A 16,228-nucleotide genomic window follows, 5' to 3' on the forward strand; every position below is an offset into this window, starting at 1 on the left:
GTGCACGGCCCTGGGTGGAGGGAGCCAACCAGACACTCTATCGACTGATGCGTATGATATATCAGAGAGTGAGAGGTTGGCCCAAGAGAGGGGAGAGGGCGGGAAGGGGAGAGGGCGCGGGAAGGGGAGGGGGGGGGGGGAGATAGGTGTGCGTACGCGTCGGGTCTGCTAAGGACGGCAAACGTGACAAAGAGTCAACGGAATGCGGAGGAGATTGGATTTCCCCCCCAAAAAAAAACGGAACAGCGACTTTGGGTGGAATGCCAATTAAGCAGCCTGATGCGGGCGGTGTTGATGCGGGCGTGGATGTGCAAACCGGGAGATGAAAGGTAAAGTGTGGGATGATCAGAAAGTGAACATCAGCTGAGCTTGGTGTGGGAGTGCCGGGTGGGCAGGGTGGGTGCGGTGTGGGTCGAGGTTGCCACGGTGCCGGGCGGGGCTGCTGAACTTGACCAGATTGGCTTGATCGACGACAGAGCGTGCAGGGTGGGATGGTCAAGGCTGTACCGTCACGATGCGGCTTTAGCGGCGGCAGGACCACATGTCAGATGTGTATCCACACCCCACCTGCTTGATCGACGACAGAGCGTGCAGGGTGGGATGGTCAAGGCTGTACCGTCACGATGCGGCTTTAGCGGCGGCAGGACCACATGTCAGATGTGTATCCACACCCCACCTGCTTGATCGTCGACGGTATCAGCCGCGCTCTACCCATGTTGCTCATATCAGAGCTTTCGAGCCAAAGGCAGCCTCCCTAGGCCGGCTATGGCCTCATCACACACCAACCATTCCCAGCCAACCAACCAGACATCCATTCCTATCCCTTATTAATCTCAGGCGGGCGATCAGGCCAACGATCGAAGCGATCTCACCCGCGCGCTGGCGACGGTGTGGACGAACGCGTGGAGCGCCCAATTGAAAATTGCGGCCATCAATCATGGCGCCAAAGCTGGGTGTGCCGACGGTCAAGGGCAGGGGCACACCGCACTCTCGGCAGGTCGAGTCATGAGCACAGCCGACGCACCGACCCCAACCCGTGGTGACGGCGTCAAGTCTCTGTTTACGCGCGCTGCTTCAACCGCCACACCAGGCGCAGCCCGTCCCGAGAGCCGACTGCTGGCGACGGCGAGTACGGCGACTCCGGCAAAGTCGACGACGACGACGACGGCGGCTGGTCCTGGTGCGGGCGCTACTGCCACTCCGCGGCATCTGATCCGGGCGCTCTCGCAGTCTCCGTCGAGCATCGATCCGGTGTCAAAGCAGCTGATGCCCGACTCACCATCGCATGCCGCAGGTGCACTGGCGGCCGAGGCGAGGCAGATCCGCGCCTCGTTGGAGGAGATCCGGGCTCGGGCGGCGGCGGTGCGGGCCAAGAGCTCGAGCGGGCGATCGAGTGCCGAGAGCGCGGCGCGGCGAGCTGGAAACCATAGCCAGCTGACCGTGACTGTGACGCCCAAGCAGATGGCTGCCATTGTCGGCATCTCTGTCCTGGTCCTCTGGCTCGTCCTCAAGTGGCTCGCGTCGATCATCGCTCCGGCCAGCCAGCCCTACTTCCGCGCCTCTTAGCCGAACACGGTCCGGCAGCGTCTGCTTGAACCGACTGGCGCAAGGCCTCGCTTTGTGCGTCGAAGCCGATGGCGGCGGTCGCCAGCGCGCGCGAGGCCTTGGTGTACCCTTTGTAAAGACACTCTACACCCGCGCAGCCTTCTTCATTGCGTCCTTCCTGCTCTGCAGCATCAGGCCGTGGCAAACTCCTTGACCATTTCGTAGAGGGTGACGGTGGCGGCCATGGTCGGGGCGAGAAAGCCGACCCGGCCGGGGATGCCCTTGGCGAAGACCCGCCAGCCCTCGTTGGCGACCATGGCGGCGACGTAGGCGCGAAAGGCCGAGAGTGACGAGATCGGCGAGACCACGGCTGTCGAGGCCTGGACCCGGGTCTTGATGACATCGAGAGGGTTGGTTGCAGCGCCGGCGATTGCGCCGCCGACCGCGCCGGCTGCCGCATGGATGAGCGGTCGGTCCTCCATGGCAGCGCACGGCTGGTCGGGAGGATGGAGGAGCGCATAGCCGGCGTCGCGGAGCCAGGCGTAGATGGCCCAGAACATGGCCGACTCGATGCCGTACGTGGCCACGGTCAGAGTGTAGCCGCGCATGAGGCCCGCGACGCCCTGCGTCCGGACAATGTCCGCGGCGATGGCGGCCGTGCTACTGGCCGGGCGGCCGGCAGCGGCGGCGGTGACGAGCCGGACGGTAATGACATCAAACGGAACGATGACGAGGTTGGACGCGGCCTCGGCAATGAGCGCCGACGCGCCGTGGGCCGCCGGCGAGGCAAAGCCGGCGCTGAGCAGGCCCTCCTTGAGGAGCTCGAGCGTCGGGTAGTAGACCAGATCGACGACATAGGCGCCGACAAGAGAGGGCGCGTACCCACGCCACAGCGATCGCGGCGACGTCCGAGCCATGGCCGCCATGGTTCCGAGGAGCGGTGGCGGGCGGCCGTGCGCCGTCTGCTGCAGCGTCTTGACGACATCAAACGGGTGGAAGATGGTAAGCAGCGTGCCCGTGGCCACGGCACCGGCCGAGAAGAACTTGGTCTTGTCCAGATCCGACCACACCCGCGATACCACTGTCGGCCGGCCGCTCTCGTCGGCCATCGCCTCCAAAGCGGTCGCCTCGACAGCCATCGCTGCGGCAGTGGTAGCGGCGGCCGACTCAATCGTCGCGCCGTCTGTCGCCATGCTCGGGGCGCTACCGCCCGGAATAGCACTCACTTGAGGGAGCACAGCCGCAGGAGCCGTGCTCATTGTCTCATCCACCGCTACCCTGAGTTTCGACTCTGGACTGGTCGCTGACCTGGTGTGGGAGGTGCTGAGAGGAGTGCACGTCGCGCCGTCCAGTGAGCGGCGGGATGTCGCGTCGAGTCCGAGAACCATGCCCTTGTCCATGGGGAGGGAGGGGGCAGTTCTGGGGGCAGATTTGCGTTTATGCAGCTGCCGAGGGGGCAGCAGATGTGCGTGGCGGCTGTATAATGGCGTGATATCGCCTGCAGCCGGGCGATGAGGCAAGGGCCTTGCCCGCAGGGCGCCGATTGGAGTATGTGCACGGTAAAGGAGGAAAGAGCAGAGAGGTCGGAGAGGGTTGAGGGCGGTGGAGCCAGCTTACTGCTGGTCAACCTTGAGCACCGCATCAAGCTTGCCCTCCTCCTCGAGCTCCTGCAGCTCGTCGTAGCCACCGATGTACTCGTCGTCGACAAAGACCTGCGGAAGGGTCTTCGTACCACTCTTGCCCCACATCTCGGCACGCTCGTCATCGTCCATCAACGAGACGTCAACCTCCTCGTAGATGACACGCTTGGCATCGAGCAGGTAGCGAGTCTCGCGGATATCGGTCTTGGTCTTGCGGAGGCCTGTGTCACGGTGTGCCCCATGATCGTCACAATCAGGGTCACATCCGAGTCGACCATGCCGCCACCGAGTCGACACCGTCACGTCCACCATCATCGCCACCATCATCGCCACCGTTACCATGATCCACCGACATGATCACCACCACCACCCGAGTCAATCGCCACCATGTCCGCCACCCGCACCCACACCCGCACCCACCACAAACACACATCACATCACATCACATAAGTCATCACCCATCCCCATCACCCATTCCCGGCCACAGTCCATACCGTAACCAACCACGCGCCCTTTCCGGATCCAACGCCCTAGGTGCGCCCTTTCCGGATCCAACGCCCTAGATCCGCCCTGTCCTGCCCCTCCCCCGACCCGATGCTGTCTTCCCCTCCCCCTCCCCGCAAACTACTCAGCCACAATATAATGGGGGAACAAGAACACATACCGGTAGCATTGGTCATGTAGAAGATCACGTGCGCCATGGTTGTTGGGTGGGAGTCGGGTGGTCGGCTGGCTAGCAGGTGTTCCACGAGGGGGGGGAGGGAGGGAAAGGGGGGGGTGGGGGGGGGAGGGGGGACCTGTTGGCCGAATGCCGCCAACTGACGTGCTGCAGCAGTTCCTGTTGGACTCTCTGAGTCTTCTAATCTTCTCGATTGCAGAGTATGATCTCGACGAAATGGGTATGAACAGATAGATTATGTTGTGTGCTATATAGTGACCTGGTTTATGTTGTGATCGTAGTAGTATTCGTTATGATAGAGAGGGATAAATAACCAGCGCCACCAGCGGCAGCGGCAGCAGCAGTTGCCACTGGACGACGCCAGCAGCGGCGGCACCAGTTGCGGTATGTGCTGCAAAGTAGTCGCGATGCGATGATCCATCGAAGCAACACCGGGTGACAGGGTCGGAGTCGGCGTCAGCCCAAAATCACATCCAATCTGCTCCTGATCGAGTCGTTGCGCCATGGGGCGGGCTGTGGGGTTCAGGGGTCGGTGAGCGAGCGAGGAGGCAACGGCAACGAGGAGCAGTACCACTCGTCGACGAGAGGCAGCCGAGAAGAGAGGAGATAGAAAGACGGGGGGGAAAAGGGGTGGATGTGGTATCAGGGACAGGGTCAACGAGCACTACGTCGGACATTGGCTCATACTCGAGACCGAGCGAGGGCTAGCACTCGTGGACAGAGGGCGGTGAGTGATGAGCAACTGCCACCCGATACGGTTGTCTGCTGCTCAACTGCTGGCACTCTCACTTCTGCTCTTCCTGGTGCGGATGATCCGCTGCCAACTGCATCTCCCACTCCGCCGTCATCCTCTCTGCCACCTTCATCTCCGCCATCACTTTCGCCGCCGCTCTCGTCGTCATCGCTTCGTTCGCCGGTGTCTCGGCCTCATTGCTCGCTTCGTCCGCCTGTTTGGTCGCCGCCGGACAGAACGCCCGCCAATCGCCTCGTTCTCCACAAGCCCGTCCATGGCGCTGTTCGGCCAACGCTGCGCCATCGCCGCTCGCCGCCGCGTCGTTCGGCTGTGTGGAGAGATGCGGGTGTGGCGGCATCAGCTGGGGGCAGTGGCCGCAAGTTCCACGCCTCAATCTTGCGCGAGCGAGCGGTCAAGGCCTCTCGCCGCGCGCTGCCGGGGCGCCCGGCGTCGCTACCGCCGCTTCCGTCGCCGCTGAGGCAGGAGGAGATCCAAGCAGCGCGATTGCTGGCACGAGCTGTGGCTGGCACCGCTCCGCCGCCACAGTATCTAGCCGATACTGCTCGTGAGCGGATCCGGCTCGGACGCACCCCGCCGCCGTCGTTCCCGCGGCACCGGACGCCACCAAGCCGTCGGACTGCTGCGCCCGCCGTACCGCTGGAATCGCTCCTCCCGCCTATGGATCCGGAGCTCCGTCGCCGGGTGCGGGCCGCTGCCGAGCACGCCGCTGAGGCGCAGCTGGCGGCTGCCGTCCGCCGCCCGCGCCCGAGCTCACTCTTTGACGAGGCCTCCTCACTCGATGCGTACTATCCTTCATTTGAGCGGCCGTCACGGGTGGGCGAGGCGCTGCGGACGCTCTCGCCGGCTCAGGCAGGCAGCGAGAGTACAGACCGCGGTCATGATGCTGATGATGCCGGCGCGGCGGCTGAAGCAGGCGGTGGCCACGGGCAGCGGCGACAGCAACGACGGCCACGCAAGGCAGCTACGAGTTCCAGCGCTGCGGAAGGCCGAGGAGGGTAAGGAACTCGGAGCGGGTCTTCTCGTTGTCACGGAACTCGCCGAGCATGCACGAGGTGATGGTCGCCGAGTGCGGCTTCTGCACGCCACGCATGGTCATGCACTGGTGCGAGGCCTGGATGACAACCGCCACGCCGCGCGGCTCGATGACCTCCATGATCGACTCTGCAATCTGGCGGGTCAGCCGCTCCTGAACCTGCAGCCGACGGGCGAACATCTCTGCAATGCGCGCCAGCTTGGACAGGCCAAGAACCTTGCCGTTGGGCAGATAGCCGATAGAGACGGTACCAACAAACGGCAGCATGTGATGCTCGCACATGGAAAACAGGTCAATGTCGCGGACAATGACCATCTCATCGTGCTGCTCATCAAACACGGCATTCGACACAACGTCGTCCAGCGAGGTCGAGTAGCCCGAGGTGAGAAAGTTCAGAGCTTTGGCCATCCGCATCGGCGTCTCCAGTAGACCCTCCCGTGCAACATCCTCTCCAATTCCCTCCAGCAGCACCTCGACAGCCTTGGCCATCCGCTCCAACCTCGCCTCTTCCTCATTCTTGGACTCGGACATCCTCCGCTCCGAATGCTTAGCTGCCACCGTCCAGAGTTCCCCCCCCGCAACACACATCGTCATCGGAGGCATCGCCCCCCCCACACACACACACGCACACACCGCAGACACCATCGCCCCGTATCGTCACCACAGATACCATCATACCCCGTATCGTCACCACAGATACCATCACACCCGCCATCCCCGTCACAAACGCCATCATCACCGCAGTCCCCATCACCGCCACCATCGTCGCCATCATCGCCACCATCACGCCATCATCACCACAGACACCATCACCACAGACACCATCACCACAGACACCATCATAATTCCATCCCCGTCACAACCGCATCATCCTCGATGAGTATACCTCGTCCCCACACAGGCTGACGTACCCCACCCCCCTCCCCTCCCTCCTCCCCCTCCTCCCCCCCCCCACGCTGCCTCCCTCCATCACCCCTACATACCCGGATAGCGAAGACCGTCTCCAAGGTTGTTCTCGTCAGCCATACTGGGGAATAATAATAGTCACGTGTTTCTCACACCTCCCCACTTGGCCGGCTACGTGTTGTGCCATGGCTGACGCGCCTGGTCAAGCCGAGTGGGCGGGTGACGGGGTGGCGGGGCGGAGCGGGGCGGCGGGCGGACAAACTGATGAGAATGTCCCCAAGTTGGATATCGGCTGGGATAGTCGTATTGAGTGCCATCTGTGGAAATCAATGGGTATATACATGCTGATAGGATGGCGACGGGGGCTGGCTGTCCAACTAGCTCTGGATCGTGTCCGGTATGGGCAGAGATGGGGGAGAGTGCGCGGGAGAGGGAGGGAGGGGGTGCGGAGGATTGCGGAGGTAGTGACATTGATGATGATCATGATCACGATCATTGAAGAGGTAGAACGGACGAGTTGGGTCATGTTATAGCTATGATGGGGTGAGGCACTGATTGGTGGTGGCGGGGCTGGGTCGCGCAGCCCCCTTCTCCTCCCCCTCGCATTGGTCTCTCAGCCCCGGCTTCGTCCACCAGCTCCCGCCTCTCACCCTAGCCATCATCGCCGCCATGCACTCAATCAGCTCGGCTCAACATCGATCAAACCCAACAACATCTGCTTGCCTCCTCTCACGATCATCCTCACTCTCCACCGACCTCTCAACTCTCGGTCTTCGATCGCCCTCGAAGACCATCGTTGGCCCTCCCCCCCCCCCCCCTCCTCCCCTCGCCTCACCCCATCATCACCATCATCGCCATCACCACGTATCGCCTTCCACCCCCAATCATTCCGATCCCTCCCTCCAACCAACCAACCAACCAACCAACCACGGTTGGCGAGATCATGGCCCAAGACCTCCTCGCCAGCAGTCAGCCAGCCGCCAACGACAACTCAGCGTTAGCCACCCCACTGCACCCGAACAGCATGCTCAACATCTGCCGCTCTGCAGCCCGCCTCTCCCGCACTGTGGAGGTACGTATTCCCCGTCTCCACACACAGACATGCTCACCCTATTTTGATTTAGCGCATGTCTTCCATCCATAGCTCTGGTCTCTGTCTGGCCGTCTTGCCATGGCTATGGCATTGGTCGGTGATGTGACCGTAGGGTCGGCCAAAAAATGACCCAGCCTGCTCAGAGGGGTCATGCATGACTATGGCCTCTAGAGCGACGCTCTCACCTCTGTTGACCATGATAGTGGGTCTGGTTATGGTGTAGTAGCTAGTGTATGGTATGCCCTTGTTGAAGGCTGCGCTGCTGGTCGTAGTAGTCTGTGGCGTACGGCTACACACCCGAGTGCCAGCCACGTCGACGTAGCAAAAGGCCGCGTCGTGAGCTCCTCCACTGAACCTGGACGGGGTCAAAGGGGGGGGTGAGGGCGACCATGCAGATCAAGAATCACGTAGCCATGGCCAACTAGCGAGGGAGAAGCTGCTGCTCCCCTTTTCCCCCTCTCCTCGCACCCGCACTCACCTCTGTCTGGACATGACGGGCGACATGGACCACTGACGCAGTCCGTCCGTGGGATGGCCTCCATTACTGTCCGTGAGGCACTCAACACGGCCATGGATGAGGAGCTCGCTCGTGATGAGAAGGTCATTCTGATGGGCGAGGAGGTTGGTGCGTACGATGGTGCGTACAAGATCTCCAAGGGACTCCATGCAAAGTACGGCGATGAGCGCGTGCAGGATACCCCGATCACAGAGTACGGCTTTGCGGGCATTGCCGTCGGTGCGGCGTTTGCCGGCATGCGGCCGATTGTCGAGTTTATGACGTGGAACTTTGCCATGCAGGCCATCGACCACATCGTCAACTCTGCTGGCAAGACCGCGTACATGGCGGGCGGCACCATCGGCGTCCCCATCGTCTTCCGTGGCGCCAATGGGGCTGCCGCAGGCGTCGCCGCCCAGCACTCGCAGTGCTTTGCCGCCTGGTACTCGTCAGTCCCGGGCCTCAAGGTTGTCGCCCCGTGGGACGCTACCGACGCCCGCGGCCTGCTCAAGGCTGCCGTCCGTGACCCGAACCCGGTTGTCATCCTGGAGAACGAGATCCTGTATGGCGAGTCGTTCGAGGTCGACGATGCCGTCCTGGACAAGGACTTTACCCTGCCGATCGGCAAGGCCGATGTTGTTGTCGAGGGCTCCGACGTCACCCTTGTCTCGTTTGGCAAGTGTGTCGGCTACTGCGTCAAGGCTGCCGAGCAGCTCGCCGCCGACGGCATCTCCGCCGAGGTCATCAACCTCCGTACTATCCGCCCGCTCGACCGCGACACCATCCTCGAGTCGGTCTCCAAGACCCACCGCCTCGTCACCGTTGAGGAGGGCTGGCCGCAGTCCGGCGTCGGCTCCGAGATTCTCGCTGCCGTCGTCGAGTCGGACGCCTTTGACCAGCTCGACGCCCCGCCCGAGCGCATCACCGGTGTTGACATCCCCATGCCGTACGCCAAGTCGCTCGAGGAGATGTCGCTGCCGCAGATTGCCGACGTCGTCGATGCCGTCCATCGTGTCACCGCCCGCACCCTCTAGCTTGTTTGCTTCTCGTGCATGCTTCCCTGCTCTCCTCTCCTCTCTAGTGAACTCTTTCACACATCTAGCACTGTTCCGCGCCCGCGCCGTGCCTGGAGCCGCGTCGGCGCCAGCCCGCCGGCAGCCTCGACACGCACGTCGGTAGTTGAGAGCTCCGCCGCGGCGTTGGCAGTCTCAATCCGAACTCGTGCGTCCTCGGCCTGCTGCAGCGCCGCAATCCGCGCCTCGCGGATGATGCGCAGCTCCTTGGCCTCAGCAAGCTCCTGTGGCGACGGCTGCTCCCGCGCGTACGAGGCCAGCCGGATGTTGGCCATCTTGCGCGCAGCGCGCAGCTCCTGCGGTGTGTAAGGCCGCTCGATGCGCGTCAGCCGCCGCAGACCAGGCTTGCGAGGCGAGGAGCCGTTGCGGCCTCCCGCGGCGGTGTGCTGAGGACTTGCGTACACCGACAAGTCTGGCGCCACCCGCCCCGCGGTCAGAGCCCAGCCGGCTCGCGGCGCCGAGTGTGGCCGCCGCCGCTTGCTCCGCTGCTTGCCCTTGGGCGTCTTTGGCGATGCCGACGAAGATCCACTCCCGATACGTGCTGCTGCTGCCCGCTCCAGCGCCCGCTGCACAATCGCCGACGTCTTGGGCTTTGTGCACCGCGGCGAGAACCGGGCCTGCTGCTGCGGCGTCGACGACGCCCGTGCCGACAGCGACCCGCCGCGACTATCGGCAAGAAGATTGTCGACATGGTACGGCGACCGCGGATTAGTCACTGACCCGGCCTGCTTTGTGGCCAGCATCTTGGCATGCGCATGAAACTTGCGGGTCCGCGCGTCTGTCACCAGACACTGCACCGTCTGTGCCGCGTTGACCGCCGCCACCCGACGGGCCTCCTCCTCGCCATAAGGATCCAGCGCCCGCATGATCCGCACATTGGGCCTTGTCAGCGACACGGTCTTTGTTCCGGCCTCCAGCGCATGCAGCGGGACGGCGTCCGACCCAAACAGCGCCACCCGCTCTCTCGGCCCCAATCTCGCGCTTGCCATCGCCTCTGTCTCCACTAGCGCCCCTGCGTCCCTACTAGCTGTCAACCGAAGCTCATCGCCATCACCATCCTCGTACGCATACTCGTACTCGCCGTCGCTCTCCCCAGGACCACCCGCCGCACTGCGAGTCCTCGCCAGACGATGACGATCATACTCACCGGCATACCCCACCAGATCCTCATCATGAGCATGGCGGTAGTTCTGGTGGTAGTCATGGTCATCGTCGACCTTGGCCGTGACGTTCTCGCCATCGTTCTCGTTGCTGTCCCCTCGGTCCGGTCGAGGAGTGGTGGCATGGACGTAGTCGGGCGGCAGCATCGCGTCACCGGTCGTCTCTGCTTCCCCACCACCACCACCAGCTCCAACAGCTCCAGCAGCTCCAGCAGCTCCAACTCCAGCTTCGGCAGCAGTAGCTCCTCCACTTCCACTTCCTCCCAGCACCAGTCGTGGCACTCGTGTGACATGGCCCCACTGTTCGTCGGCCACTGGTGGCTGTCCCTCTCCCTCGGCCATGTCGCCCAGGTTAGACACAGGTCGGACTGCGGCGGCTCCTGCTGCGCCTGCTCCTGCTCCTGCTGCTCCTGCTGCTGCGCTGGCCATGAGCGCCTGGCTGTAGGTGAATGTAGCAGAGAAGTAGTTGGAGACTGATGGGCGTAAGCAGAGTCTCCACGAAGAGAGGTGGTGGTGGGCGGGACACGAGGAAAGTGCTGTGTCCGCGTGCTGGAGGCAAATATCGATTGTTTGTTGTTCCCATAATCGTAGCCAACTACTACTGCCCCCAACCACCAACAAACAATCGTTATCCCCGAACCATCATTGGCCTCAACAAACAATCGTTATCCTCGAACCATCATTGGCCTCAACAAACAATCGTTATCCTCGAACCATCACTGGCCTCAACAAACAATCGTTATCCTCGAACCATCATTGGCCTCAACAAACAATCGTTATCCTCGAACCATCATTGGCCTCAACAAACAATCGTTATCCTCGAACCATCACTGGCCTCAACAAACAATCGTTACCCTCGAACCATCATTGGCCTCAACAAACAATCGTTATCCTCGAACCATCATTGGCCTCAACAAACAATCAATGGCGCCCATAAACTTTGTCGCAATTCAGACTCATTCGGTTCGGATTGGCCACCGCCAACGGCCGGCAGAGACAGACTCGTCTCTGCTGCTGCGGAGGAAGGCTTACGGAGAAGATGCAGACGACACGGCGACTTGGAGGCAGTCACAGCCGAGGTGGAGCTGTTGCTGTTCTTTCCTCGCGTGATTATGCACGTATCAAGCAGAACCTGGGACAGACAGAGTCTGGCAGCTCAAAGAACGGCCATGGCAGCACGCGTAGGCCGCAAGGCTCAGTCGGTCGTGGTCGTGGTCGTGGAGCTCGTCGCCAAGTGGCTGGTGGACGGAATGCAGCACGTCGGGAGGAGCTCCATAACAAGTCGGTCGCCCGTGCTGCGCGGTGGAACAACACACTCGCCGCAAAGCAGCTGGAGAAGGCCACAGAGTATCAGCGCATGCTCGAAGCCGAGGAGCAGCGTCGCCAGGAGGAGGACATCGAGGAGGCTCGCATTCAGGCTGAGAAGCGTGCGGCGGCTATTGCTACTGCAAACGAGCAGCTGTACTACGAGACGGATCGCGTCAAGGCCTTCCATGCCGGCCTCCATCAGGCTCATGTCCTCAAGGAGCGCGAGCGCCAAATCGCCCTCAACAACCGCCGCAAGGCCGCACGTGCTGCGAGGGACCGCGCTTATGCCGAAAAGGTTCTCTCAGAAGCCGACGAGTATGCCGAGCGCGAGGAGCGTGAGGCTGAGGAGCGCCGTGCCAAGCAGACCGCGCTCAAGATGGAGCAGCGGAGGCAGATGGAGACCCGCGCATCGCAGAGGGCTGCCGAGAAGACCCGCAACATGCGCGAGGGCGAGCTGCTGCGCCAGCAGGCCCGCGACCATGCCCAGGCCGAGGCTGCCAAGGCCCACGCGCGTGCCGAGCGCTCGCGCAAGCTCAAGGAGGAGGCAATCTCGACAAATTCGGCGCTGCAGCAGATCAAGGCCGAGCAGCGGGTCCGCGAGCTGCTGGAAGACGAGCAGATCCTCAAGTATGAGCGCGAGCGCGAAGCGATGCTTGCAGAGCGCAAGGCTATCGCTGCCGCCCGCAAGGCTGAGAAGGACGCCGCTCGCGAGGCCATGGCCGCCCGCCAGCTGCAGGACGCTCTTGCCCGCGAGACCCAGGAGGAGGAACGCATCCACGCTGCAGTCATGGCCGCCGACGAGCGCAACGCCGTCGAAGAGGCCCGCCGCAAGGCCAAGGCTGCCGCCGCCAAGGCCGAGATCCGCGAGCAGCATCGCGCTCAGATTGCCCGCCGCCGTGCAGACGCCCGCGCAGACGCCAAAATGTCATCCAAGCTCCTGGCGTCGGCTGCTCAGGACGCTGCCGACTACGAGGCCGAGCGCGCCGCTGAGCTCAAGGCCAAGCGCGCCGCCGCCCGTGAGCTCGCCTCGTACCACAAGGCCCAGATGGAGCTTCAGAAGAACCAGAACGCCTGGGACAAGGTCCAGGCCGCAGACTTTGTTGCCCTCGAGGCCGAGCGCGAGGCCGCCGAGGACGCACGTCTCGAGGCCTACATGCAGGCCGTCATGTCCGAGGCTGCTGCCGAGGGCGTCCCACTCTACCCCATCAAGAAGGCTTACCATGCCGCCAAAGACTTTAACCCGCTCCGCCATGCGTAGATAAGCAAACAAGCAGCAATCGTCGCTCCCGGGCCGACGCCAACCACTAGCGTCGGACTCGTGTCGCCTGTGCTGAACGAGGCAGTCCAGCTGCACCACCTGATGCCGATACGATACCAGCCTCATCTCCGCAGTCGCCGAGCTCAGCATCGATGGGCGGATCGTGCTTGTCATTCAGCCTTCGACGATGTCCTGTCACCGATGTCGCCGCCAGAGCACAGAGATAGATCCAACACAGTGTCATGACCACCATCAACAAGCCCAGGATAGCATACAATGCAGGTCCATCCAGAATCTCATCCAGCAGTACAATCATCCATGGCCCAGCTGGTCCTCCCGTCACAACATCGCCGCCGTTCAAACCGCCGTCCACACCCGCACCCCTCGCACTGCCCAAGCCACCGCTCGAGCTCCTTGAACTCAAGCTCCTTCTGAAACTCGACGTTGCACTCATCCGCAGTCTCACTCGCCTCACGCCCTTCTTCACCGCAGTATGTGTTTCCGTTGCAGAGTTGAGTCGTGTCGCAGCTACTACGCAGCCTCTGTCTTTCTTCTCCTCCCCCGTCCCCGTCGCCGCATCATGCCTGCTCTCGCACAACGCGCAGCGAAAGCTGCTCTCAGTCGACGGGACATCAGTCTGAAAGAGGAGGGATATCAATCTCTCGAATGTATCACAATCGGCTGGAAGATGGAGGAGGACTTTGCCATGTGGATGGAAAAGCGGTGCTGCTTTCTGGTCTGGTCTGGGCGTCTTGGCTACGCAGCAGCTGGTGGTGTGCAGACAGCTGCAGCAGGCTGGAGATACAAACCTTGGCGATCAAATCAGATCTCAGCCGTACTTGTCCGACACAAGCTGGCTCGTCCGTAAACTTCATCCCTTCATCGATACTTTTTGTTTTCGTCTCCTCGGTGCTGCACTCAGACGCCGCCGAGAACCGCCAGCGCATGCGTGATCATCATTTTTTCTCATTTCTTGCTCGGCCTTTCCTTCCCTGTCTTTTCACACTACGGGCACTACCACCTCCATCTACCCATCCACCAGCCATAGCCACCCACTTGTATTATAACCTCAACTTCTGTCTCTTGCTTGTCGCACCACCGGTGCTCTTATCAAAGCACCGGCGTGGTAGCATGTGTCAAACTCCAACCGTGCTCAGCACAGCAGGAAATCTGCTCAATGCCCCCGCACGTCAAAACCATCGCGCACTCACCGTCGTATACCCGGTAGGCAAGCAATCCAGATCGCATCTTCTGATAGGGTCATGTTTGAGGCTCTTGTTGTTCTTGCGGCTGTGGCCACTCTGGCTTTGGCTGGGACTACCGAGATGGTTTGGCATGAGGGCTTTGCCATGAGCGGCGTCAGTGTTTATCCCATCATCGCCGCCGAGTACAACAACGGCGGCAAGCCGGGATTCCTGGCAGTCACGCCCGATCGAACGGTGGCCAACCTTGCGGATGGAAGCAAGAGCTCGATGGCAACATCGACGTTCACGTCGATCAACTACCCATATGTTCTTGCCGGGCGGAATGGGAATAACGGGTTTGTGTTCACCAACGCCTCGTTCACGAACAAGTACGCCTGCGAACTCAACGCCTTTGTCCTCCCAGGCTCACCGGGAAATATGGTTCCATCTTGGACGTATCGCTGTCTTCCCGGGAGTCACGGGTGGGCCACATCGTCGGACGATGGCGGTCTTGTCGTCGCAAACATCTTCTCCGAGGTTGGCGTCTCGGAGCTACTTTTTTTCACCCCTGACTCGAACCAGACCTCGGCGCGGATCTCACTCTCCAAGGAGCTTCCTCAGATGGGCAACATTCGCCGCGATCTGGTTGCCTTTAACAGTGTGAATGATGGCGTTTTCGTCTCAGATGGTTCGCTTTATGCCATTGTCTCGCCTACCACGGGGACGATCATCCAGACCGGCAAGCCTGTCAGCGGCAGCGCTGCAGTCTCTGGCGTCTGCTCTGGCGGCGCCTTTCTGGTCATCTCTGATCCTAGCGATGGCGCAAACACAGTCATGGGCTATCACGACGGCAGCTACACTCCAGTCGTTTCGCTGCCAGGGACCAACGTCGTGGCGCAGCTCTCCGACGACTGCTCCACGCTCGCGGCCTTTGACAACGGTGGTCACAAGCTTGATGTGTACTCGCTCTCGGGTACAACCGCGGTCCAGGCTGCAACTGTCCCCATGGATGGCGACATCACATCGGTTCTCGTCGCTCCCAATGGGGCGACGGTTGTAGTCTTTTCCAGAAGCAGTGCGTACTCTCCCAGGGCGGTGACGGCGCCGTTCTCCACCGCTGACATCGCCTCGCTCGACCCAAATCCTAGCGTGGATTTCGCCCTCCCGTCGCACGCCACAATCTTCTCGCCGCCCGATGCTGCCACCACCACTACCACCAGCTACATCTCGATGGTTTGGTTCGTCTACTCGTCCGACTCTGCGCTTGTTACGTTTTACGAGACGCTGTCGTAGTCGAGCCACTAGGAGCCAGGAGCCGCTATGACGGGCGTCTTCGACATGGCACCGGGCATCAGGCATCAGGCATCAAGCACACGCACAAAATTGTTGCACAAGCTGTGGCGGACAGAGTCAACGTCCTGCGGCCGATGGCTTCTTTCTTCAACTGCTTTGTTTGTAAAATCTGCATGCACAAGCAAATTTCCAACATCATCCACTTTTATTCGCACCTCCAACGCATCCTCTCCTTTGACCAGGCCATCGCGACGGAGGTTGCAGCAGCCTCCGCTCCCCCTGGCACGGCCACACGGATACGTTTAATGCCACAGGCTTTAACATCTCTCTCCTCGTATCCGACGCGACACGGGCGGCAACTGCAAGCCGCAGAATGGAACAGCTTGTAGCTGGTGGGCTGGCGGGCATGGCCGAAGTCGTGCTGCTGCACCCTCTAGACGTGGCCAAGAACAGGATGATGTTCCACTTGCCGCATGCTCCAAGTCGGGCGAGCAAGACCGTGCCAAACTACGCCTCGCTCCGCGACTGTCTCCGCACCACCTGGCGCCACGAGTCGCTCCGCGGCTTGTACAAGGGCGTGACTCTCCCGCTGGCGGCCATCTTTCCGCAAAAGGGCGTCAAGTTTGTAGCTTTCTCTGCCGCATTGTCGGCCCTGCCCGACTCGTCGCTCGCCTCAACTGCGATCGCCGGCGCCATCGGTGGCCTTGCCGAGGCGCTTCTCGTCACCCCGGCCGATGTCGTCAAGCTCGCGCTTGAGGCCTCGACCGCGCCTGCAGAGTCGGCATCCGCGGCAGCGCGAGCCATTG

General features: G+C 61.8%; 7 protein-coding genes across 7 annotated transcripts; 3 read left to right on the forward strand and 4 right to left on the reverse strand.

Annotated features, from left to right (window-relative positions):
- Window positions 1-1,736: 1,736 nt before the first annotated feature.
- AMSG_07248 (uncharacterized protein) lies at window positions 1,737-2,804 on the reverse strand (the record flags this gene model as incomplete). The annotated part of the gene is made up of 1 exon (XM_013900725.1): window positions 1,737-2,804. The coding sequence occupies one exon, from the start codon at window positions 2,802-2,804 to the stop codon at window positions 1,737-1,739; it is 1,068 nt and encodes a 355-aa protein (XP_013756179.1).
- A 159-nt stretch (window positions 2,805-2,963) lies between these two features.
- AMSG_07249 (glutaredoxin 3) lies at window positions 2,964-3,908 on the reverse strand. Its single transcript, XM_013900726.1, has 2 exons — window positions 3,850-3,908; window positions 2,964-3,406 (listed from the first exon to the last, which is right to left on the reverse strand). Exons 1-2 carry the CDS (start codon window positions 3,884-3,886, stop codon window positions 3,159-3,161), a joined length of 285 nt encoding a protein of 94 aa, XP_013756180.1. The 5' UTR covers window positions 3,887-3,908; the 3' UTR covers window positions 2,964-3,158.
- Window positions 3,909-5,393: 1,485 nt separating this feature from the next.
- Window positions 5,394-6,693, reverse strand: AMSG_07251 (uncharacterized protein). The gene is made up of 2 exons (XM_013900727.1): window positions 6,635-6,693; window positions 5,394-6,202 (listed from the first exon to the last, which is right to left on the reverse strand). The coding sequence occupies exons 1-2, from the start codon at window positions 6,675-6,677 to the stop codon at window positions 5,580-5,582; spliced, it is 666 nt and encodes a 221-aa protein (XP_013756181.1). The 5' UTR covers window positions 6,678-6,693; the 3' UTR covers window positions 5,394-5,579.
- Window positions 6,694-7,563: 870 nt separating this feature from the next.
- On the forward strand, window positions 7,564-9,180 carry AMSG_07252 (pyruvate dehydrogenase E1 component subunit beta; the record flags this gene model as incomplete). Its single annotated transcript, XM_013900728.1, has 2 exons — window positions 7,564-7,629; window positions 8,170-9,180. The coding sequence occupies exons 1-2, from the start codon at window positions 7,582-7,584 to the stop codon at window positions 9,178-9,180; spliced, it is 1,059 nt and encodes a 352-aa protein (XP_013756182.1). The 5' UTR covers window positions 7,564-7,581.
- On the reverse strand, window positions 9,173-10,672 carry AMSG_07253 (uncharacterized protein; the record flags this gene model as incomplete). The annotated part of the gene is made up of 3 exons (XM_013900729.1): window positions 9,173-10,305; window positions 10,375-10,470; window positions 10,509-10,672. 3 exons carry the CDS (start codon window positions 10,670-10,672, stop codon window positions 9,237-9,239), a joined length of 1,329 nt encoding a protein of 442 aa, XP_013756183.1. The 3' UTR covers window positions 9,173-9,236.
- Window positions 10,673-11,548: 876 nt separating this feature from the next.
- AMSG_07254 (uncharacterized protein) lies at window positions 11,549-12,945 on the forward strand (the record flags this gene model as incomplete). Its single annotated transcript, XM_013900730.1, has 2 exons — window positions 11,549-11,605; window positions 11,650-12,945. The coding sequence occupies 2 exons, from the start codon at window positions 11,549-11,551 to the stop codon at window positions 12,943-12,945; spliced, it is 1,353 nt and encodes a 450-aa protein (XP_013756184.1).
- Window positions 12,946-14,207: 1,262 nt separating this feature from the next.
- AMSG_07255 (uncharacterized protein) lies at window positions 14,208-15,422 on the forward strand (the record flags this gene model as incomplete). Its single annotated transcript, XM_013900731.1, has 1 exon — window positions 14,208-15,422. One exon carries the CDS (start codon window positions 14,208-14,210, stop codon window positions 15,420-15,422), a length of 1,215 nt encoding a protein of 404 aa, XP_013756185.1.
- Window positions 15,423-16,228: the final 806 nt, after the last annotated feature.

The sequence above is a fragment of the Thecamonas trahens genome, assembly GCF_000142905.1.
Source record: "Thecamonas trahens ATCC 50062 unplaced genomic scaffold supercont1.34, whole genome shotgun sequence".
Lineage (NCBI taxonomy): Eukaryota > Apusomonadida > Apusomonadidae > Thecamonas > Thecamonas trahens.